This window comes from Nyctereutes procyonoides, unplaced genomic scaffold, assembly GCF_905146905.1.
Source record: "Nyctereutes procyonoides isolate TBG_1078 unplaced genomic scaffold, NYPRO_anot_genome, whole genome shotgun sequence".
NCBI lineage: Eukaryota > Metazoa > Chordata > Mammalia > Carnivora > Canidae > Nyctereutes > Nyctereutes procyonoides.
This window is the reverse complement of record NW_026575043.1, coordinates 6,669,687-6,695,016: the sequence shown is the minus strand read 5'-3', so window position 1 is coordinate 6,695,016 and position 25,330 is coordinate 6,669,687. Positions and strand designations below refer to the sequence as shown.

The 25,330-nt window shown below is 40.0% G+C and overlaps 1 protein-coding gene across 5 annotated transcripts in view; it reads left to right on the top strand.

The window, feature by feature from the left end:
• CDKAL1 (CDK5 regulatory subunit associated protein 1 like 1) overlaps window positions 1-25,330 on the top strand; it is a 636,452-nt gene that overhangs the window by 511,598 nt on the left and 99,524 nt on the right. For all 5 annotated transcript variants that reach the window (XM_055322912.1, XM_055322911.1, XM_055322910.1 and 2 more), the window contains one exon: window positions 9,055-9,117. In XM_055322912.1, coding sequence (XP_055178887.1) covers window positions 9,055-9,117 — 63 coding nt within the window. The remainder of the gene's footprint in view (window positions 1-9,054; window positions 9,118-25,330) is intronic.

Here is a 25,330-nt window from a genome sequence, read left to right as displayed (position 1 = left end):
GTCCATTACCTTACAGATCTTACTAGGAAGGAAGAGGTGGAAAATGTGTATAGACGTAGAGCAACCTATTTTTCTTTATTTTCCCTTCTCTCCTCCCAGAACACAAAAATATTACATGTGTGTCTTACGAAGGAAAAAACAGGTGAGGTTTTAAAGTTTGTCTGTTTTGCTGAGTATTTTGGGTATTTTACCACTAAACATACTTCACATCACTGATTTTTTTTTTTTACTCATTTCTGAATTTTGAGGTTCATTGTTTTAGATTCCAGAGACCTGTTCCTTCTTCTCAGTGATCTTGAATGATTATTATCCTCGTAGGGACACCATCCAAATATGTCCAATATAGAAGTGAGATTGTGATTGAGTGCTGATAACATCAAGTGCTTTTAATTAAGTTTCTGATGTTTTATACATTGATAACAAAATAAAGGTTCAGGGGTTTATTAAGTTAGCTTTCCATTAATTTTTCAGAAGTGCTCACCAGGTAGGAAACTAAATATATAATAGCAGCCTGTTCTCTGCCAGCCAAAGCCTCAATGTGCCCCAGAGGAATTCCTACATAGAATTCATTTTTAAGTAAAGGAAGAGGTTGGGAAATAAGGCAAAGCTGCAGATGTATTATGGAGATTAAAAATGAAAATACTTGATAGAATTCAGAACCCAGAATAGCAAAAGCTGAAAGACAGTGAGGAATCCACCTGGAAGACAGCCAGAAAAGACCTCAGGGACCTTATTGGCTAGTGGTTCTCAACTTTGACTGCACATTGGAAAACCCAAGAGCTTTTAAGTAATACCCTTGCCTACCATCCCACCATGCCAATTGGTTTGGTGCCACTGGGGATTAAGACCAGAGCACTGGCATATTCTAAAAGTTCCTCATTGGTCCCAACCTGCAACCAGGCTTGAGAACCAGTGACCTGATCCATATGAAGTCCAGAGCTGATTCCTCACCCAAGGTCAGAGAGCTGTGATTTGATGGGATATTAACCTCAATCTTCTCTTATCTTCTTACCTCCTTTATTCTGTATGCTCCCTGTGTGATCACATCCCCTCTTCTGCTTTAAATTATACCAGCAGGCTCATAACTCCCAAATCTGTGGCCCCCATCCCTCCTCCAGCACCATAACCCTTATATCTAACTTCTTGTTATCTCCCCAAATGTCTCATGGCCGGCCACTCAAACACATTCTGTTCAAACCTGAATTCCCCTCCCCTAAAACTTACTTTTTGCCTGGATTCCTTATATAGGTGCAGGCACTTCTCTCCCCTTGGTTACCTGAGCCCCAAATCTTAGAGTCTTCACTGTTCTTCCCTCTCGTACTCCTTACCTAATGGATCACCAAGAGCTGTCCGTCCTGCCTCTGCTCCTCCTCCATCCAGCCCACCCGTCCTCACCCTAGCTGAATCTGGGATGGGATGTTGTCCTTTTCCTTTGGAGCATCACCACATCCTCTCACACCATCTCCAGCCTCTAGCCTTGCACTCTTGCTCCATCTCTAACAGCAGTAGGAAATGCTCTCTGAAACACAGCTGTGATCCTTCGTCCCATTTCTTACATCGTGCGCTCTAATCACTTAGGCATCTCTCTGCTCTCAGAGGACTACTTCCTTCCTCCCTGTTCTCCATGAGCCTACATCCAGGCCTACTTTCCTATAGTTTATAAATGGCATAATCTATCTATAGACCCAGTTCTTTTATTTCTGCTTTTATCAAAAGCTGAACTCTCCAGTAAGCTGTCATATTTTCCCCATTCAACCAAATGCTGTCACATTACAGGCTGAGTGTAAGAAGTTCAGCCTTGCCCACCCTCTGACAGCGGGAACCTGCCCCTGCAGGAAGTATAATTGAAGATCCCAAGGCAAACCTCAGACCTACTTGATCATCAGACCACGGCTTTGGTGGTTAGCGCCTTCACTCACCTCTTAAGGTTTCCTGACTACTTCATTTCCTATCCCTGACTTTAGTGTCTCATTGCTTCTTGCTAAGCCCTATCCTCGCTGCAGTCTCCTAGTTCCTGGCCAGTTTCACCAAGGACCCCTGAGCCCCTCAGGCATTTGTTTCTATCTTGTACCTCTGCTATTTTGTCCCTTCTGCCTCAGGATGTATTTCTCTGACTTCTCTACTAAATGCCTGTTCCTGGCAGGTAGTAACTGACCAGTTCTTGTTCCTTGGCGTTTATTTCCTAGAATTTTGACCTCGGTCTCCTTTTAAAATTTGCTTAGAACCTAAGTCTCCTAGCACCGCCACCCCCCCCCCATCATTGATTGCCTTACTGTCTTAAGTGCCCCTGCATGGCACAAAGATCACTATTCAAGAACCTGCTAGCCCAGTTAATGAGTTGTCTTGGCTTCTTATCTTTTCACGTTTACTTTCTGCTGCTACTGGCCAGTCAGTTGGTTAACCATTTCTCAGGTTCGCTGCAACAAAGGGACAAGGAAAAATAAGTGGCTTGAAACTTTCCCTTCTTAGCATATCAGTTATACTTTTGTATTTAACCTGTGTTAATGGTTGCCCTAGAGTTTGCAATACACAGTACCAACCAATCCCAGCAAAAAACATCCACTTTCATGTAACACAACTCGACTTCAGGGGTAGTATGAGTACCTTATAATAATAACACAATCATCTTTTCTTTAAAGGTTTTATTTATTTATTAGAGAGAGAGCACGCTTGCGTAAGTGGGGTCAGGGGAAGGAGAGAGGCAGAGGGAGGAGGAGCAGACTCTCCGCTGAGCAGGGAGCCTGACCAGGGCTCAGTCCCAGGATCCTGATATCATGACCTGAGTCACCCAAGCCCCCCAATAACACAATTATCTTAATTTCTTTCTCCAACCCTTACTGTCGTTGTCATTCATTCCACATAAACATAAGCATATATAATTGAATACATTTTTGGTATTATTGTTCCACATACACTGTTACCTGCTAGATCAATTAAGAAGAAAAAAAAAAAAACTTCTTTTACCTGCACTTGCTCTTCTCCACTTATTCAGTGCTCTTCCTTCAGATCCAGATTTCTGACCTATGTAATTCCCTTCTCTCCAAAGAACTTCTTTTAATGTTTCTTGCAGACAAAGTCTACTATAAATAAATTCTCTCAATTGTTGTTCTCTGAGGAGGTTTTTATCCATTCATTTTTGAAGGATAATTTTGCAGGGTACAGGATTCTAAGTTGGTGGGGTTTTTTTTCTCTCAACACTGAATATTTCTCTCTCTTCTTGCCAGCAAAGTTTCTGAGAAATCAGATATAGTTCTTATCTTTGTTCTTCTGTAGATGAGGAATTCCAACCCCCTTTGGCTTCTATCAGAAAGTTTTCTATATCCTTGATTTACTATAATTTGAAAATAATATGACAGAGAATAGGATTCCTTGGCATTTGTTGTGCATGTTGTCTGAGCTTCCTAGGTCTGTAGTTGGGTGTTTGACGTTAATTTGGAGAAATTCTCAGTCATTATTGTTTCAAATATTTCTTGTGTTTCTTTCTCTCTCTCTTCTTCTGATGTCCCCATTATGCACTTTTTTTAGCTGCCTACAGTCCTTAGATATTCTGGGGTTTTTTGTTTGTTTGTTTGTTTGTTTGTTGTTTGTTTTTTCCAATCCTTGTCCTCTCTTCTTTTTGGTTTTTGAGGGTGTTATATCTCCAACTCAGAGACTCCTTCCTCAGCCATGTCCACTCTACTAATAGGCCTGTCAAAGACATTCTTCATTTCCGTTATAGTGTTCATCTCTAGCATTTTAGGGAGAGAAATTTGGGAGAGGTTCATTCTTAGATTTCCATTTCTCTGCTTACATTTTTCATCTGTTCTTGCCTACCATCTACTTTATCCATGAGAACCCACAACATATTTTAAATTCCCAGTCTGATAATTCCAGCACTCTGCATGTCTGCTTCTGAAGCTTGGCCTAGCTCTTCAAATTGTTTTTTGCCTCTTGGTATGTCTTTTAAATTTTCTTGATAGCTGCACATGATGTACTGGGTAAAAGGAACTGCTGCAAATAGACCTTTAGTACGTGATGGTGAGGTGTGAGGACAGGGGAAGCATTCTAGAGTCCTATGATTAGATCTCAGTCTTTTTGCAACCCTGTGCCTCTGGACTGTAAGCAGGTATTTCTCCTTCCTCGGTGTCTTTCCTCCCTCCTTGGGTGTTCCAGGATGGCTTAGTGAGCTGAAATTGGGTATTTTCCCTTCTCAGTTTAGCTAGACTCCGCTAACATCCCAGCAGGCTAGGCTCTGTTGTATTTCAAAATGCTTCTTTTTCCCCTCCCCTGCCAGAAGCCACAGGCACTTTTCCTTCCATATGTGTTACCAGAGCTTGGTTGAGCTCCTGGAGGTATATCCCCCAGTGTTGTAGACCACCCACTCCTGCCCCGTGACTGGCACACCCCATGACTGGAGTTCCTAACAGAGTTGTCTGCGCTTAGCCTCCAGCAGCCAGTCAATTAAGGCTCAGGTTTTCCTACTCAGCACTGGTTCCTGGGGCAGCTTCATGCTCTGGGAAGCTGCATTCCCCATGTCGGCTTACAGGTCTCTCACCGTTCTGGGGAGTGTTTCCTTCTTTCCCTCCCTTGTGCATCCAAGATAGAGTTCTTGACTTTTCAGTCTGTTCAGCTTATTCCTTGTTGAGGCCGGAGTGGTGACTTCCAAGTTCTTTATATGAGGAGTTGACAATAGGAAGTTAGGGCACTGAAACTCACACCTGCTCTTTTGGCTTCTTACCACTGAGTATCCTGAAAGATTTACATCTTATTATTTACAAGTAGAGGATAAGTACAGAAAACATTGGATTCATTTGGGGAGCCCAGGAGAAGTTAAACTGTGGATGTTGTTACAATTTAATTGATTGTATAACCTCACCTTCAAAATACAGATTTTCATTGCATGTGGAGCCTCTTTCAGATCTAACTCCTTGAGTCCCTTTGATAAAAATTGAAATGATTCCATTGTCTGGAAACCTGAACTGTTAAAAATGCTCCACTGGGGGCTTGAGTTTCGTTTGGTTTTGTCTGAAAAGGAGTTTAAGCGTGGATATTAAAGGGGTCGTCAGTGTTTTCTGTTCTTGACAAGTGAAATATAAAAGCAGTTTAGGAAAATACTTCTAGGATAGAGATTCTCCCAACTCTGAAGGTTTTACCAAATTTTCAGACTGCCTCATCTTGTAAACCCAGCTGCAACCCACACCAACTGCAGGGCTCAGTGGGCAGTTACTCTGTAATCCCTTCGCCTCTCTGTGGCCTGTTCCTCCGGAAGCGTGATGAAGGGGACTCGAAGGTCCCCCATACGGTTCTATGAAAGATGTCCACCATACTCACTGTACTCGGGCTGCCCTCATTCCAAGTTCATTATACACCTTGTTCAACATGTTTACTTTTTAAATACTCAGAGAATTATCAGGTGGTTGCATGACAGAGATGTTTGTTTTCACAGGCTAAACAGTGGGAGGTAGTTTAGACACACACTATGATGTAATAGGAAAGTGTCTAATTATTCCATTTTTGGCTCAGCTTTTAGTTTCAGGTAAAACTGCTGATAGCAAGGCTCAACAAGTTTTGTAGCTTAGCACTCTTAGCACTATCTGCATGTGAGTTACTGGCTCACTAGAAATAATGGCCATGCTTTAGTCCCCAGTACACGAAATCTTCTCCTTGGCTTTAGCACTAGAATTTAGTAAAGGATCTCAGCCTCTCTGTCATCAGCAGTGTGGTTACAGAAAGCTCCAAAAGTGCCATGTGTATTTCAGCGTGCCCTACAAGCCGACTTGTAATATTCTCTGTCTGAACATAGAATCCCAAAAAATAAAATCCTAGAAGCAAAAGAACTAATGGTTCTTTTGCCTGGTTTGTTCATCCTGCTGTGTTAGGGTACAGGTTATGATTGGTCCTTGAACTGTCTTCATTGAGTAGAAGGAGCAAGGAATTTTGCTCAGTAATTGTTTATTTGGTTTGGGGACAAGGGACTGTGGCCAGAAGTAGACATGGTCCAAGATAAAGATTCAAGATCTGGGATGGCTAACTATTTCTGTAAAGGGCCAGTGAGTAAATACTTTAGCATTAATGGTTTGTGTGATCTCTTTATAACCCTTCAATGCTGCTGCTGTAGCATGGAAGCGGCCATAGAAGTACATAAACAAGTGCATGTGGCTGTGTCTCAGTAGAACTTTACTTACAGAAACAGGTGGTGGACGAGATAGGCCCATGGGCCATCCCCTATTCTAGATCCCTGAACATAGACCACTGAGCTGTTTGATTCTGACCTCCAGGAAAAAATAGCAGTAGTTTCCACTTATCTGAACTAATACACATAACCTTCAGTATTCCTAGCCAAGACTTCACCGTATTTGTATATAATAAATTCATTGTCAGAAAGAAGAGCATTTTTTCCTTGCTGGCTTCTTTGGGTGCTAACCCAAAATGTATTACTTATTTGTCATTTACACCCCACTTCCTTCCCAAAATAATTTGAGGTAGCTTATAGTAAAAGGCATGTATAGATTTCAGCTGTCAAAATAGAGATGTAAATCTAAAACCACATGAAAATGTCACACAAAACAACCTCTGAATATTCCATTTTCACCCTCCAGCTCAAGCTGGTAGCTCAACCTTTTCGAGACTAAACAGTCTTTCGGACACCTCCTAAATTGAATACTGATATGTTCCATGTTTTATCTTTTCTAGCATAATTTCCTTTCTGAAAAAATTTTTACCCCATGTTTTATAGTGAGTCTTCTACCAAAGGAAATGTTAATATCCGTCATTTTTCTTCTGATTGAAGTATAAGCCAAGAACTGTTATACAATGAATCGAGTACATGGAAGGAAAGAGAAAATTGTAAGCTAACGAAAACTTTGGTGAGCAAGTGACCTATTCAGAACAAATTTCAGGGCTCTTGGAGAGCGGAGACTATATCCAATCAGTTAGAGGCTCATCCCTGCTCTGCGGGGAGGAGTGTTATGTTACTTTAGAGTTAGGATGGTCAGAAGCCCACTTACAAGGTGCACGGAGGAGGAGAGGATTTGGGCTGGCAGCAGGGAGGGGTGATTTCTGGTGGGTGACGCGGAAACAAAGTCAAGTGATTTGATGCACTGCCAGCTGGAATTGTAACTCCAAAGGTAATTCTAAAATAGGAAAATTGGTCTATGGGACAACAGTGAGTGTCTACAAATGACTCTAATATAAAATCCTAATTAATACTAGATTCAGGGGCTTAGCCAAGTGGCTGCTGAAGGTCATGTAAAGCCCAGGCCGGGGGTCTGCTTGGATCACTGGCCCTGGGGAGGTGTGTCAGGTATGCTCATGCAGATGCTGGAATTTAAAGGAAAGAAATATGGAAATACTTCCCCAGAAAACCTGTGTACCAGGCAAGGATTCATTCACAAGTGAAGACAGAAGCAGCTCAGCTAACAACTGCAGAGTAGAGCCAGAAGCAAGACAGGGGGAGTATTAAGGACAAACAGTCTACTGCCAGAATTGCAAGATATGGTAGTGGGCTAACTCTATGACACTTCAGAAATTCTATAACTAGCCTCTGGGAAGATGTCCAACATCCATTTTAAAGATATTTGATCTGCTCTGTGAGTCAAGAAATGTTCTAACCTTTAAATGGAAAAGAGAAATTAAGAATTTCCAACTTAAGCTGCAGTCCCTTCTCTTGTTCACTCTTGGTAAGAAGGCAGATTGGGGTAGTGTTGGGAGGGTGGAGGCAGTTTGTCATTATCCATCAAGGTGATTGGCACGGCATGCTCTTTGACTCTGCATCTGCACTTGTACAATATATCTTTTTTTTTTAAAAAATGCATACTGTCAAGCTGGCAAAGATGATCATTTTATTAAAAAAATGAGATGCAGAAAAAAAGTTGAGATTTCAGAAGTGTTGTGACTTCAGTACTCCATATAAGGGATTGCAGATCTGGTTATACAAGTGTTTAAGTTTGGCAAGGATAAATTGTGATGTGGAAAAAGTAAATTTTAGGACAGCATATAAAGAATGATCCCTTTTCTTTGACAGTAATAGTTCAGCATCTGCCATCAGCTCTGGTTTTGATCCCAGGGTCCTAGGATCGAGTCCTGCATTGGGCTGCCTACTCAGCTGGGAGTCTGCTTCTTGCTTTCCCTCTGCCCCTCCTCCTGCCCGTGCTCTCTCGTGCACACACTCTGCTTTTCTCAAATAAATAAGTAAAATCTTCAAAAAAAAAATAAAGTAATAATTGTATGTGAAAATATATGCACAGAAGATCTAGAACCATGTGCAAAATTTCCTTTGGTGGTTATGGTGTGTGGACAGTTTGAAGTGTTTGAGAAAACAAGCTGCTTCTTACAGTCGACCATAAGTGAACCCCACCCTCTCTTCACTGTCACAGACACTGGAGGAGCAGGAGGTAGAGACAGTCTTCAAGTAGTGGGTTCAGCTTGAGAAGAACATGTCATTAGCAGTGAAAAGATGTTATATGAGGCTTTATGTCATCGTTATAAACAAATACACATTGGGTAGTGTGTGTGAGACACCATGTAAGGCACTTGAGCTATACAACAGGGACAGAACAGGGCAGCCTCAAGCAGACAGACCCCAGGTGTGACAAGGAAGCCAGGTGAAGGTATGTTTAATTGGATGCGTATTGGTACCCAGGTCAGAGTAATAGCCATTTGTATTACAATGAAATTGCAATGTCCTAAATGGGTTTAAGTTTTCTTTCTCTTCAGTTTTCTTTCTTCATTTTAGCCTCCGAATGATGTGTTTAAAAATAGAGTTTTTGAGGATGATTAGTGTTTCAACTATGAAATCATAGGAAAAGGTCACCTGGCTGGCATGTGGCCACGACCCACAAAACCATCAAGTGGCTTTGGTTTCTTATTGCAACTATGTATATCCCAGATTGGCCCTGTAGCCCCTCACTTTGCCTAAGGAAGAATCTCTAAACAATATCTTAATGCAGGTGGATAGGTAAACAGAGGTGTAGATAGATGGATAGATAGATAGATAGATACATAGATACATAGATACTTATGTATGTGAATATTTTTGCCACCTGTCAACTTAGATGTTTGCATTTTCTTCCACAGAAAAAGCAAAGAACGAAAGATCTTTCTCGGGTATTCCATTCTTACAATCCATATGATCACAAGGTAAGAAAAGCGTGTTATTTGTGTGTTGGATAGAAGTCTTTCTGAACGTAAAGCACAATTCCCACCAGTAGATAGTGATTTTGAAGTATGTTTTCCAGTTACACTTATGTTCTCATTTTGTCAACTCTTTATCTCTTCCTAAGGAAGTCAGAAAATATTTCTGACCTAAAATAATCATACTTCATTCACATTAAAATCTACTCACACATGTTCTGGAATCTCAAAGATGATGTAAAAGCAGACTTGTGGGTGTAATTTATTTGGTTGTTTGTTTGTTTTTTCCAAGCACTGAAGTGATGGACTTGACTTTGAATTGGTAAAGATAGTTGAAATAGTAATTGCCAACTCTTTGATTTTCCATAGCTCTTGATAGTTATTTTTTCGAAATAAAATCCATAATAGAGCAGTACATAGCATAATATCTGAAAGATCGACTGCCAAAAGTTTTGCTGCACAGAAGACCAAATATCACCATGACTCGTATGAATTCATCCCCCAGCTTTATAAACCCATGGCCAGTGTTGGTTCATTCGTACCCCATGCTTTTCATTCCCTGTATTTCTAGACATCTTTTTACATAGAAGCATTTCACCATATATTTGTAAAAGATAAGAACTCTTAAAAAAAAAAAAAAAGCACTTCTGTTTTTAAAGAAAATGCTCAACACCACATCATCATAGGGAAATATATTACAAGATTCCTGAGACTTGTGCACAACTTCTATATCATGGAAGATTCTAGTAAATCTGTTAATTTGAGGTGATTTCAGAAGCGAACAAAAAATTTGCACACTTGAAATGCTAATATAAACTTAAATCTTTATCTATGAATTTACAAGGAGACATGTGGTGGGGATTTTTTAAGTAGCCAAAATAAGTAGTGTGAAAACTATTTTCCTCAGTTGAGAATTACTGGAGATGTCTGGATTCAGGAGGAAAAACTGTGCCAGTTGTTCATAGAAGTTGAAAGATTTTCAATAGCTTCTGCTGTTTCTATAGTGACCGATTGACTTTCAGCACCAACAATTTGTGAAAGAGGTGTTTATGCTTCGTGTGACCATGGCAATATACAGTACTAAAAATTATAGCACTTCCAGTTGCATTTTTCAAGTTAAACCAATCACTTTGCAGAATATGGCAATTTGTTTGAAAGAGATCAGGAGAGCCAGTAATGCCTGACAAGTAGCGAGAGAAGGTGCAGGCTGATAAGTAATACACCAGCAAAAGGGAAGGAGATTGGCCAGGTTCCTGATAGGAATGTTGCTGTTTTTTAGATGAAGCCATTTAATTAACATAAATGCAGCAGTGGCTAAAGTTAAATTCAAGAACAACAAAAGGCTGTGACAAATCAAAGGTTTTGCCTGACTTGTCTAAATCTTGCCCACTTCTAACATTTTTTAATTCACAGTTAAGGGAAATTCCATTATCCTTTTATTAGAACTCTTAATGGAACTTGGCCATTTGCAGCTTCTACCAGCTTCCTCTTCATATCCTTTGTGGCATTGTATCAAAGTCACCTCAGGATTATTTTGGCTTCTCTTGTGAAGACTCCATTCCTCTACAAATTAGTCATTGGGCAATGAGGAATTGAATGTAAATGCTAGATGGGGTTCCTTTTGATCTTTCCTTTAAGATCGGTAATAAATTATCGTAAGGAGCTAGAGTGCTTGATGAGTGATTTTTGAAGTTCCAAAGGTTTGGCCTGTTGGCATTCTGCTTTACTTTGCATGTGGAGGGATGGAAATGGGGAACATTTCCAGGCAGCTCCTGCCCCGTTCTCTACCTCCATCCAGGCACGCCTCATTGGTTCACTGTCAACCTTTTCTTCTGTGGATGAGTGTCTACAAAGAGTAGCATCACAGGGATTGAGTAACATAAATTCTTTCTCAGTCTTAGAATATCCCTTTTTCTCCCCTCCATAAATAAAATACAAGGGGGTTGCAATTCAAGTTGCTTTGTCATTTTAAGTATCCAATTATATTCGAACAAATTAGCTCTCGAAGCAGATAGGTTGTAGCAGAAAATGTTTCATAAGATGTGGTTAGAGTTGGCTTAACATCTCAAGCTCAGTGAGATTTCTGTAGTGATCTTTAGGTTAAATATATACATACATTATAAATCAAAGCTTATATAAAATACAGGCTTTCTGCAATTTGCTTTTAAAAAAAGAATACAGGGCAGGGAGTGGGTAGGGTACAATAAAATCAGATTGGCCGTGTGTTGATGATTATTGAAACTGAGTGATGAGTTTATGGGGTTCATCATACTATTCTGCTTGCTTGCTTGCTTATTTTTTTTTTCATGATGGAAATTTTCCTGGGAGTGAATGTTGTGGCATTCTTTTCCTTCTCTAGCTAGATTCCTTTTATTGTTAATTTTTCCCTTGACGTAAATTTATACCAAAGAAGGAACACTCAGCATTTCAGTGGGTTGGTTATGCTGAGTACACTCAGAAATGCACTCCTGGTCTAAAGTTGGCATAATTTCCTGGGGCTTCATCCCAAATTATAGTGGGTCACTTAAATGATAGCCTAGCTTGGTAGAAACTGTTAAAACAGTGGTAATTACAAAGGATAGTTAGTACAACCGTAGTGTTCTCAGTAAATCAGTTATGTTTGCTCTTCTTTCCTCCCCAACGCCCCCAACCCAACTAAGATTGCTTCTGCCTGACCCCAGGCACAGGAAAGTCACCAGGTTAAACAAATGTGTTGTTTGAGTGAGGCCAGGTGCACTTCTTAACCATACTCTGAAGCCATTGTTTATGTTGTAAATGGTCAGTTGGTTTTCTCTCAAATGCTGTTGCAGAAAGCAAATAAAGCTTAGAGCAAAATGTGCACTCAGAAGGAAAATATCTGATTTATTTTTTATACTTTAAGACAAATTTTGCTGGAGATGAAAAGAATTTCATTTTGGAGCATTATGTCTGGTTCCATGACCATTTTTTTAAGAAAACAATATTCAGTTCTTATACTACAGACTTGGACAGAATGGCTTGACACAAAGCTAATTCCCATTTTTCTGTCATAATAAAAGGGAACTTTGGTAAAGAGAATCCAAAGCAGCGGGTAATCTGATTTTGTTTTGTGCACTGTATGCTGTCCTCTGTTATGTTAATAAACACATAATAAACATAGCTTGTAATTTCTGAAAACGCACCATGCTAACTACCAGGAAAGGTTACAGGTCCAGAGGCTTTCCATGTCACTAGAGTTGAATTTTTTCTTTGGATAAGTTATGGCTAAGTAGAGTAGTAGGCTATAATTAGAACACTTTTTATTAAAACCCTGCTTATTAGCATGTGCTTTCTGTCTCTGGCCTGAAAGAAGTATTGCCATGCGTATAAAAGATCTCCCTCTCTCTCTCTCTTTCCTTTTCTTCCCCCCATTTTTTCTTTCTTGTTAGATTTTATCAGAGCTATGTGTTCAGGGGAGAAATCTCAGTTTATTAGCTAAACAAAGATGTTTATAATCTGCTAATGTAAAAAGCTATTATAAAACATGAAGATGCTTGGAAGGAAAAAGCGTACAATTCTGTTTCAGTCTATAGTGGTTTTTAACATCTGCATAATGAATTTTCTAAATACAGTTAATCTGCATAATTTTATATATATATTCCACCATTAAAAGTGAGTCTTTAACCCATCACCATTGTTATAGGTTCTGTATTTTGTGAAGTGGGCATCTCATGTTCTTTCAGTGACTATTATTATTTTAATAATTTTCTACATTCATGGACACAAATGAATGGACACACGTGAGAAGAAATGTCATCATAAAACTATGTTGGTAGAAAAAGCTTTTCTTCCGTCAACCTTATTTTTTGGTGGCTAGTGTTATTTTAATGGTTTTTCTGCAGACACAGACATACATCAGCTAAATTATAAACAGTTCATATGTGCTCCCCAAAACAGCTACGTATGGATATGCTTGATGAGTTAGCACTGGAGCAATTAGAAAACAAATCCTAGTGCTTTGCACAGCCAGAGGCCTTTGATGGAAGAGTCTCTGCTCTCTGAAACCCGGCTCAAAGTCTGCAAGTCTGCCAGCCCGCCAGCCAGGACCCAGCCTGTCCAAATCCTGGCTTAATTCTCTCTCCCCACCTCATTACTTCTTCAAGTCCTCCCATCCACAAGCCATCCACTTTTAAAAAGAATATTTCTAACAAACATAGATGTCTGGTTTCCCTAAAAACAATCAACCCTAGCAGCAGTCACAGAGAGAGTGGTTATTGCTTCAAGAAGCCAGAGCTCCATTAAAAAGTGGCGGCATACTAAAGTGAAGGCAAGGGCAAGGCCATAAAGATACTAAGTCATTAACAAAGGAACGCCGAAAGTACAGCTGCCCAGGACCAGTTAATTTGGACCCAAATACCCAGAGATCCCTACACAGTTTAGTAGTCCCAGAGTGAAATAATTGGACCTAAATTACATCAAGAAGCAGATGTTTTAAAATAGAGCTTGTCTATTTTTAGAAACATTGCTATTTTAAGGATAGATATTATTTATCTTAGAAAGTCTAGGAATAGCTGATTTTTAAAGGTTAGGTTGAATGAAGTATTACTATAGAATGCAGTTTAATAACAGAGAAATGGTAAGAGTGGTTGAACATGTGTTGGTCGTTGGGTAAAGGACCACAAACATGTGTGAGCAGAAAAAATGAGGATAGGATCCATATTCCCCCCAAATTACTTATTTATATAATTCTGTAAAAATATTAAAGTATATGATATTTTTATCTTAAAGATTTATGCTAGGCATAACTTGAGTAGAAGAATTGTAAGTAATATATCAGTACAGTGCATTTTTAAGTGTAATACTAAATATACGAGAAAAGGTCGATGTGAATTTGCATCACTCATGCTTCCTAAGACTACCTGAAGCACTGCTATTAATTCAAACACATCTGGGAATTCATGTCTTCTAGTGTACAGTGAAATATGGTTTAATAAAAAGTGTAAAAAAATATTGTTTGTGGTTTCATGTGATCAGAAGCATACAGCAAAAATTTATTTTAAAAGTCTTGGGGGAAAAAAGTCTTGGGTCATATCACCATCTTTCCTTCCCCAAGAGACTGTTCACCTCTTTGACATCAAGTTTCATAAACACATATGTCATACCTGGAGCAATAGGGGCAGTTGCACTTTAGAAATCCTGTATTGATCTACATTTCTCCATTAATCAGATTCGCCTAGTGATTTAAGATAACAAAAGTCACTTTACCCAGCTCTCTCTGTTCAAAGAATAATGGCCATTTGACGCAGTCCCGAGGCAGCCACAGGATTGTCAAGGCTTCATTATTCCCTGTGCTTTGAGGAACATAATGTAGCAACAGAGTGCCTTGAGTGGTTCTTCTCGAGAGGGAGATGGGAATTTGGATCCCTGCCTGCTGGCCCCGTTGAGCTCTGAGCTATCTGCTGTCTGGAAATAGCATATTCAGTTTTTAATGGATCCGGCACTCTATGATAGCCAGATTTTCATGGCACATGCAGATAAAGAAACAAGTTATTGATTTGGCATGTTTATGCCATGCTTAAAACAGTTCTCCGCAGCAGATTGTCCAAAGCCATTTGTGCACTTAACTCTCTTCCCCATTGCTGGCAAAGACTAAAAAATGTTTAAAAAGTCATTTCAGGGATGTTGCTAAATATCAGGAACAAGTGGATAAATGTCCAGCTGATTAAGTGGCCGTATTGTTGTAACACATGCCGTACTAACACCACGCTCAGGAGATGGCGTTGATGCATGGGGAAGCCAGTACTCCAGTAAGTAGCAAACCATTCTCATGGGCCCTGGGAGCTCTACTCTAGAGCCAAATGACTAACTCAGCCTCAAAATAAAAGGCATAACTAAAGCGCTCCCTTGGTGGAAAATCTGTGCTCCCGTTTGTTAAAATGTCTTTCCTCTCAAGGTGATCATATACTTGTTACCAAAGAGACAGAGATTGTTCGGCTGTGTTTTATATTTGTGTGTGTGTGTGTGTGTGGTGTGTGTGTGTGTGTGTTTTATTTCAGCAGTAGATGTATCTAACTCCCCTTTTGCTTCCTGATCCATGTCATCCTGACCCAAAGCCACTTCCCTCATTTTTAAACCTCCTCAGATTGTGATTCAAGTGCAGTAAGTCATCATGTTTCCTTGAGCCTACCCTTGCCAATGGAGTCTGTGCATTTTTCTCTTTTCCTTCTAAAATGACATCTAAAAGCTAAACTTTTTTTTTTTTTTACACACATTAGTTTATGTTGTGACTGTAACTGCAAGGATGGAGGGTATGGAAGTATGTGTCAATGGCAGAGATATTTCCAGGGCCCGAAAGACTGACAAAGAGAATGGAATCCGAGTGGACTTTATTATTATTATTATTATTATTATTATTATTTTATTATTAAACTCTTTGACATACACCATGTAACTGGCGCTATTCTCAAAGCTTTATGTATATGCATACCTAATTTACTCTTAATACCCAGCCTCTGTGATGAAAACTCTCAGGATCCCCTATTCTACAGATGAGGAAACGGACACAGAGATTCAGTTACTGCTCAGAGTAGGTTACAGAGCAGTCTCCTATGTCACCCCTGACATAGGATCTGAAAAGCCCGAGTGTAAGATACTATAATAAAAGGTAGATTGACAGCTTAAGATCAAGGTCAAAGTGGGTCTTACCCTGTCTCTTTCCCCAACTTCCAAGTCTAAATTTAAATAAGTAACCTTTAGTTAGAAAGAGGTGTGAAAAGGAATAAGAGAAACAGAAGACAGAAGTAGGGGACAAGCATTGAGGATTCCATTGAATGACCTCCTGGTAAAGCAGACAGTAGAGCAGCCAAGCTGATCATGAAAACCAGCACTGTCACCTCACTCTCCACCCCCACCCCCCCCGCCCACCTGAGTGATTCACCATCAACCTGGGGCAAAGACATCTTGAATAAAGCGGGTGTTGGGGCTAATACCATCAGAGACCAACAGATCAAGCTCATCCTGCGCTCCATTCCTCATCCTAGAGCCCTGTCCAACTGGCTTTCTTCCTTGACTCTTCCCTGTGCAGCTGAGGGCGGGGCTGGTGTGGCTGGCAGCCCAAGGCTTCACACCAAAGGGTAGGAATTCTTTAGGACCAACACAGCAGAAGGTGTCCAGGCCACAGAAATAGGGTCAGTCAGAGTCTAAATCACTGAGAAAGGTTGGGGAGAAAAGGAGAAAATCATGTAAAGCCAGGACACATCAATAGGAAACTGGCAGCAGGGCAGCTAGAAACAGGTAAGAAGGTGTCCCGTTCATTTATCCAGACACCAGCAGGCATTCATGACTTCCTTTAACAGGCAGGTAGGGTCGTGATGCAGAAGATGGAAAGTTTCCCAGATCCTGGGCTAAGAATGTTGTATTTAGTAGATTACTCTCTCTGTGTCGCCTCTCCACCCACACACTCTCAGAAATACTAGTAACAGAGTAGAAAGCAATGTTCACGATGAAATCCTTTGCCAATATTCAGCTTAAAAGTATTGATAAAAAATAATCAAAAGAAGGTCTACATAGATATGGCAGTTAGCGTACTTTCAAATGATTTCTCAAACCTCAAAGAATCTCCGTTTTTACTGCCATTGGTTGTATGCCGCCTCTGCGAAATTCACTAGCATCAGGAAGAAATGAGCAAAGGGCAGAGGAGCTAGAGCATGGGTACTACAGCCACCCCTGGGCTGCCTCCCACTGCTCCAGCAGCCACCCCGCTCTTCCTCCATCGGCAGCCTCTGCACCTGCCTAACCCTGTTTTGTGCCTCCTCGCCACTGTGCACTACCCACTTACCAACCTTTCCTGTTCCCACTGGGATGATGTGTCTGACTAGCACAATATCCACTGGATATGTTAGGCTTGCCGGAATTAGCAAATATAAATGCAGGACACCCAGTTAAATTTGAATTTCAGATAAACAGTGATCATTTTTTAATATAAATTATGTCCCATGCAATAAGTGGCACATAGTTATATTAAAAATGTATTCATTCATCTAAAATTCATATGCAACTAGGTGTTCTCGTTTTATCTGGCAACCCAGGCTGCATGTGTATGACATATTTCACTTTGGCAAGTTGAGATAGAAAGGTGAAAAGAAAGTCCAAAATGGAATGAAATTTTTAAAAAATGATTTTAAAGCCTCGCCTGCATTTAATGTGAAGGGCGTGAGAATGTGTGTTCCTGTTCCTCATCCCATCCTTATTTGTATAACATGCCTGGCCTCCTCTCAAAGGCTGACACCTATGTCAGATATTTTAATTAAGAAGATAGAACAGGGGCACCTGGTGGGTCAGAGGGTTAAGCATCTGCCTTCAGCTCAGGTCATGATCTCAGGGTCCTGAGATCGAGCCCAATGTTGCGCTCCCTGCTCAGTAGGGAGTCTGCTTCATCCTTTCCCTCTGCCCCTCCTGCTTGCACGTACATGGTCTCTCTCTCTCCCCAAATTAGTAAATAAATAAATGATCTTAGAAAAAAAGAAGAAGAAGATAGAACCTACCAGAGGAGAAGTGGGGGGTGTATGGGGGAAACAGGTAATGGGGGGTAAGGAGGGCACTTGCGATGGCACCAATGATGTATGCAAGTGTTGAATCACTATATTGTAAACTTGAAGCTAATATTACACTGTATGTTAAGTAACTGGGATTTAAATAAGCACTTAAATAAAAAAAAGAAGATCAAATAACTTGTTCAGTTGACCTTAGTTCTCTAAAATCTTATAATAATGTTTTAACCTGGGAATTCTGTCTGGAAAATTGCTTAGAAGACACAAACAGAAGTTAAATTAAAACGTACCCATACTTTATTTTCAAAGAATGAGGATTTTCATTTCCCCCCTGAAAAAGTACACTTTGTTTCTCAGCAATATGTTTTATCATAAAATATAATTAATGACTTCTTCATAGCCGAAGTTGTTTCTATTGAGATACACGGAGAAACATTAATGCTAGTGATGCTCACAGCAGGCACTGAGGGAGGCACTAGAGAAATGAGGAAGCTAGTTCTGCCTTTTACTTTTTTTCTCCTTAGCTCTACTGCTCAAGTTTTAAGACTGTCGAGGGTCCTGTGATTGGTGGAGTGTGGGTTGATGCTGTTTGCAGAATGGGCTCCCCAGGCCTGGCCTGTGTCTTCCTCAGCACATTATTAACAGAGGCTGAAAGGCCCCAGTCTGTGCACCACTCTCATGTGATTACCAACCTGCCATACACATTCTGACTTGCACAATTTCCAGAATTCTGTTGACCAAGGATAGTGAAATGCAAGTATTTCCACGGGCCAATAATTCATTTTCTCAAGGGTTTTTGTGCAAGATTAAGAAGACAGGATTACAGTTAGCATCTGTGGTGCTTTCTTAGTGTATACATTAACACTCTTCTCTTGAAATTGGAAAACTGGAATTCTAGCATCTGGGGAGAAAAAAGTTAACTAGCTTCTTCTAATGGCTGTTAATATTTTCCATTATTCAACACTACCTTTGGGTGCCTTTCAGAATTCCAGAGATATTTTAAATGCACACGTGTCAAATAAAAATAAAAGAGTTTTAAAAACTCAAGTTCTTTTTAATTTAGCTCCGTTAATATATGAAACACACGTGGGTAAGAAGGGAGACTATCCCATTTTTAATTACCGTAAAGTATAATAATCAGCTACTGTGCATAAAAAAAATCTCTCTAATTCAATTTAGGATCTTTTCTTTTGAAGGGGGATGATTTTAAAGCTGTGTGTATGTGTTTACTCCTCACTTTTTATTTCTTATCAACACTTTCTTTTTCTGATTTGATTTAAAATTTTAAGTTGATGCCCTTAAGGTTTCAATTGGCCTTCCCCGCCCCAGACATTCTTATATTCTCTTGGGTTTTTTTTTTGTTTGTTTTTTGGTTTTTGGTTTTTTTTAGTTCTCTGTAGGTACAGGCTGATTATTTTCACCTATCCATTCTTTGCAGTCATGATTTCTTACCATTCCTCTTTGCATTTCTCCACGCAGTTTCTTAGGTATTTTCACTTTTTGCCCTCCAAAATGTTTCTGCCTGGGGGTATAATTCTTGGGATCTTCAACATGGTGATCCTGGTACTTACCTTCCACTGGAGATAGTAACTGACAACTCAGCGCTGGGGTCTGCCCTCCCTACATATTGTCTCAAACCATAGAGCTGGGAATGAACACCTTTAGAGCTCATGTAATCTTACTGCCCCCTCACCACACCTCTACTGTATAGGTAAGGAAAGCGTTCGTTTGTCCTATTGAATTCATTCTTCAAAGCCCAGTTTAATTTCCCCTTCTTTGCATCTTTTCTGACCCCCACAGAAAATCATTCTTATGCTACTCCTCTGATGTGCATCTGCCTTTATTCCTTGACTTGTTATGCTCTTAGATTTCAGTTCCATTCAGTAAATGTGAGTTTTTCCCTAGAAGACAGGCACAATAACATGAATAATAACATGGAAAAGATGCTTGGAATCCATTGGGGTCGCAGAGGGAGATGGCAACAAATAGTACATTGAATTAGGTTGCTATGTTATATATTTATTATTAACATAACTATTCCACCCTGTTGCACTGTGAATGTCGTTAGGACAGAAATCATATCTTGGTGGGGGCTTTTTTTCCCCACTCTAAGAAAAGACCCTGAATTATAGACTAGAATTTAATATGCTGTATGTATGAAGTATATTTTACTTTTCTTTTGATCTGCATCCCTAACTCTACAAAAGCACTTCCACATCACTCCATGGAAAATACAGGCTTAAAACCCTGTATTTTGATGCTCTGTCCATGTCACTACATAGTTGGGATGTTCCAGGAGTAATGGCCACTGCTGTGGGGGAAGGTCCAAAGTTTGTTCTTGGTTTTTAATTATAAAATCTGTAATGGGGGCACCTGGGTGCTCAGTGGTTGAGCATCTGTCTGTGGCTCAGTTCGTGATCCCGGGGTCCTGGGATCGAGTCCTGCATTGGGCTCCCCACGAGGAGCCTGCTTCTCCCTCTGCCTATGTCTCTCCTCTCTGTGTGTCTCTCATGAATCAATAAATAAAAATATTTAAAATCCGTAATAGAATGCTTAATACTGTATTCAAAGGAAGTCTTCCTCCTAACCCTTACAGACTCTTATTCCCTTCTCCAGAAGCAATCATTATTTCTGGTTTTATGTGTATATTTCTAGAGTTATTTTTGCATCTATCAACACATAGCTACATGTGTGTTTTTATATAGACACTTATTTTTTTATTCAAATGTTAACATAACTATAAATTCTTATGTTTTTTTTTCACTTGATAGCATATTTTGGAGATAATTTCAGTCAGTACATAAAGAGCAACCTCATTCCTTTTTAAAAAAGTAAATGTGTATATTCCGTACCAGATATTGACTATATTTAACTAGATTCTTACTGATGGATCCTTGGGTAGCTTCTGATCTTTTCATCTTAACAGGCAATGCTGCAGTGTATTATCTCACAAATGTATCATTTCATATACGTATAAATATTAACTGTATGATAGATATCTAGAAGTAGAATCACTGCATTACATAAGTGAGTGGGTTTTAAATCCTAAGGATCTCAAGTTACCCAGTAAACAAGGTGCTCCAGGGTATCGACGAAATAAAACAGTGTTCCCTCACACCCTTCCCTATATACTGTGTCAACTGAGTTTTAAAATCCTTTCCTCTGGGGTGCCTGAGTGGCTCAGTTGGTTAAGCATCTGCCTTCAGCTCTGCTCATGGTCACAGGGTCCTGGGACCATATCAGGCTCCCTGCTCAGTGGAGGGTGGCCCCTCCTCTCACTCTGCTCTCTCTTACTCTAAATAAATAAATAAATAAACAAATAAATAAATAAATAAATAAATAAATAAATAAATCTTTTTAAAAAATCCTCTTCTAGGGAAAAAGTTTTATTAAAATATATCAATTTATATGTATCATATAAAATATATTTTTATATTTATTATATTTCCCTTTATATTTCTATTTGAGTATAGCCACTCAGTTGTTAGAAATATTCACAAACAAAGAATAATTTGGTCTTTGAGTTTATATAGCTACCTCTACATTGAGAACTTTAAGTTCTAAGTCCTATACCTACCAGCTGTATGACCTTGCGTTTTCTTCACTTCTGTAAAAGGAGAATAATACTATACTTCATAGACTCTAGAACACTATTAATTATAAGTCTTGCCACTGACTTATATAACACCAGGGAAGGAAAGAGGCATTACTCATTATAATGTCAAGACTGCTGATTAGAAGACACTTCTCAACTGAGAGATACTAAACGTAAAGAAATGTGAATTTTAGACTGTGAAGTTGGCAAGTACCTGCCTTATGGGACTGTCATAAGGGTGAAATGGAAGGCTTCCAGAAGAGTACCCAGGGCATAGTAAGTGGTCAACTTAACAGTGACCATTCCTGTTCTTAAAGTAGAGGTAGAGTTATTAAAATGTTAGCTCAACCACTGGTATCCAGCACATAATACATCCTCAGTAACTGATCCCATTATCAGTGTTATTATTAATGCTATGTATAGTTATTTATAATTATTAGAATGCAAGCAGGGATTTTGTCTGTTTTATTGAATACTTTTTCTTCAACACCTAAACCAGTGCTTGGCATATGGAAGGTGCTTTATAAATATTTAGTGACTGAGGAAATTAATTTATTTCTTTCTCCAAAACTTCAGAAGAACTATACATAGGAATCTAATTTTTCCTGAGTAGCAAGTGCAGTGGCTGGTGATCTCAGGGTCCTGTTTTCTTTAACTTTCCCCTTCCTGCCCCTTACTCATCCAGACTTCTGGACCTCATCACAAACCACATGATTTCCTTTAAACCAAAAAAACAAACAAACAAAAAACAGAAAACACCTGAGCCCTATGGAGCTCAGTGTAAACATTTAAAAACCAGACTTTTATTTATAAAATCAAAAACTTTGACTAGAAGGGACTCTTCAGAATATTATTGGTATAACTTTTTTTCCCTAAACCCTAGTCAAAGTGTATTTTTTATAATCTGTGCAGGTACCTAATAAGCATATGATAAGATTTGTGTTAAGTCCTCCATTTTAGAGTCTGCATTTTAAAAACACAATGTTCTCTTTTTACAACTGATCTAGTCACGGGCTCTTGTTATGCATCCACTACAGAAAGAGTAAAGAAATAAGACCTTTTCTTTTGAAAGTTCTTTTGAAAGTATTTTTTTAATTGAACCTGAGCTCTTATGGAAAGCCTTTGCTTCTTCCTGGCTATACAGATGTGGGCTTTAGAAAACTCTTCGGTGTTATATAAAGCATATATCCTTTACCTTCTGCTTTTTGAATTTTAGTATTTTCTCACTTCAGACTGATTGATTCGATAGACTTTGCTTTATTTAACTTGGTTACAGGCATTAGAATATTTCCATGAAGCATAGATCTGATTTGGACACTTTCAGAATTTAAAACCCAATATTGATTTAGTCACTTTAAAAAAGATGTGAAGGGATCCCTGGGTGGCGCAGGGGTTTGGCGCCTGCCTTTGGCCCGGGGCGCGATCCTGGAGACTTTGAGTATGTGTTTTAATAAAGATTTGTATGTACATACATAGATATAAGATAAATAAAAACATGCAGAGAGATGTGCATTGTGACCAAAATATAATCGGCTAATATTGAGATTAGCTTATATAACCTATTTCTCCACAAATATTTTTTTTGGCTGATGTTATATTGCCCACCTTATCAGCCTTAAAAATTCTTTGAATGGTTTCAGGTGTACTCAGAAATTAAACGTGCATGTTTCTACCTTACATTCAGTCAAAAGTGTTTGAGTCGAAGTCTCGTTGAAAACTCAGCCTATGTGCTAAATCAATATAGCCTTTCCCTGCTCTGGGCCTTACTGTGGAAGGAGATGAGGCCCCCTTGCTCCTGCACCAGCATCTTTATGTGGGGGAAGGTCACGTGTTTTAATTTTATCACAGACTCATCCCCTTTTATCACAGACTCATCTGCTCATGTGTTTCACTCACCTTTCACCTTCTTGAAGGAGAGAAGGTCAAAACCTGAACATTTGCTCAAAAAAAAATCGAGGCAAACTTAACGCCTCCTACCAAAATCCTGTCACAGCCTGCAGTGAGGCTTAGAACAATGGATTGGAATTGCTGCCGAGCTGTTGCTAACTATGTGCCTCCAGAAGGTCAGCGGCTGCCAGCACCTTGGGTCTATCAGTGATCCCTCTCTAGGCCTGATGAAGTCAACGCCCCTTTTTGGAACTTGAAAGTCTTGAACATTCACCAGTTTTCCACTTTTGTTCTAACATGCAGATATCCTCAGTTTTATTTATTTTTTCTTATTTAAATTCAATTTGCCAACATATAGTGTAACACCCAGTGCTCATCCCATCAAATGGGATGCCTGTCACCCCATCTCCCCAACCACCTCCCCTTTGCAACCCTCTGTTTGTTTCCCAGAGTTAGGAATCTCTCATGGTTTGTCTCCTTCTAATTTTTTTCCCCACTCAGTTTTAAATAAAGACAAATGGCTTTTTTTTAAAGATTTTATTTATTTATTCATGAGAGACACAGAGAGAGAGGCAGAGATACAGGAAGAGGAAGGAGAAGCAGGGTCCATGCAGAGAGCCTGACATGGGACTCGAACCCAGGACCCCAGGATCATTCCCTGAGCCAAAGGCAGACACCCAACTGCTGAGCCACCCAGGTGTCCCAAGACAAATGGCTTTAACTCACGGCTGGAAAACCTTTTTCAAATTAAGCATTCATAATAATTGATTTGGGATATGTAACTGATGTGCATCTAACACTTCTCTCGGGAACTGTGAAAAACCTACCTGGGTATCTAAGTTTGTAATATTCAGATAATGAATTCGAGAGCTAATAATGCATGTTAGTACTGATCTCTGCCGGGCCTTTAGGGCACCTCCTTGGCTTCTCTCTCCAGTCGGCTTCACCTTGCGCCTTCCTCGAGCCTGTGCACTAGGTGCTGCGGTCCTTAGGCACCCTGTCTGACTGCCCCCAGCCGCCCAGTTATCCACAAAGCAGACTCCAGGGCTTTTCCTTTCGAGGGCCCTCCATGGTGTGGACTGTGTGTGGGACCGAACCCATCCTTTCCTTACATGCTCTGTGTTTACTGCCTTGATGCACATGAATGCATCTTTCCAGCTGCTTAGCTGTAAACCACAATGGCATCCTGGATTTCTCCATCTGCATCACCTTTGGTCGGCCACATTTTTCCAAATCTGCACTGTGACCCCTCTGGGTATGACCTCCTCATCCTTGCTGTCGCCTCTGGGCAGGCGGTCAGCAGCTGGCTGCTGGATTTCTTGGTCTACCCCAGACCGACTTCCCCATTGCCACCCTCGCTGCCCTCCCACACCCTGGTCTAGTCTCCCACTGCTTTGCTGGGAATGTTTATAAGATGCTGCACACATTGTGTGTGTCCCGGGTGTAAAATACATTATGGCCCTGGTCCCTTACAAAAGAAAAGCCCCAGCATGCTGCCTCAGGCCCCTGATAGCCAGTGGCTCCTTCCTTTTACCTTGTAGTCTAGCCCTACCGAGTTACATGCCTTCCCCAGATAGTCCACGCTCAGCATCTCTGTTCCCCATGTCTTTGTATGGCCTGCTTTTGCTTTCTCTAGAACTTACTGTCACTTCTTTCACCTGTTTCTTCTCTCCCCTTCAGAACTCAAAGACAGCCATTTCCTCCAGGAAGCCATCCCTATCTTCTCCTCCCAACCCTCTCCTAACAGGGTTAGGTGTTTGTTCAGTGGGCACCCCCAGCCTCATTGTCTTTCTGTCTCCCCTGGATGACTGTGGACTTTCTGAGGACAGGCACTGTGTCAGTAGGGTCTGAGGCCCTGCAGGACTAGTGCAATGGCCAACACATAGTAGATGTTCAATAAAAGGTAATTTAAAGAATGAAGACAATAGTTTTCCAAGGTCTGATTGTCTCTTGCATAGGTACTCTTGAATATGTATTTCTGAAACATCTTCAGTATTCTGTGCACACATGGTAAATTAGAAAGCTTATGTGAACAAGCAGTGGTTCCACTGGTTTTCCATATTTCATATTTAAAAGACATATTTTCTATTCCCTTTTATGTTCCATTTATATAAAATTAAGGAGAATGATTTGAAAGCAGAATGTGCTTTCTGCTATAGCTGTATGAGGAATGTATAAGCTCCTCATAATGGAGTGATGCCCCTTCTACACCAGAGGTTCACAAACTTAC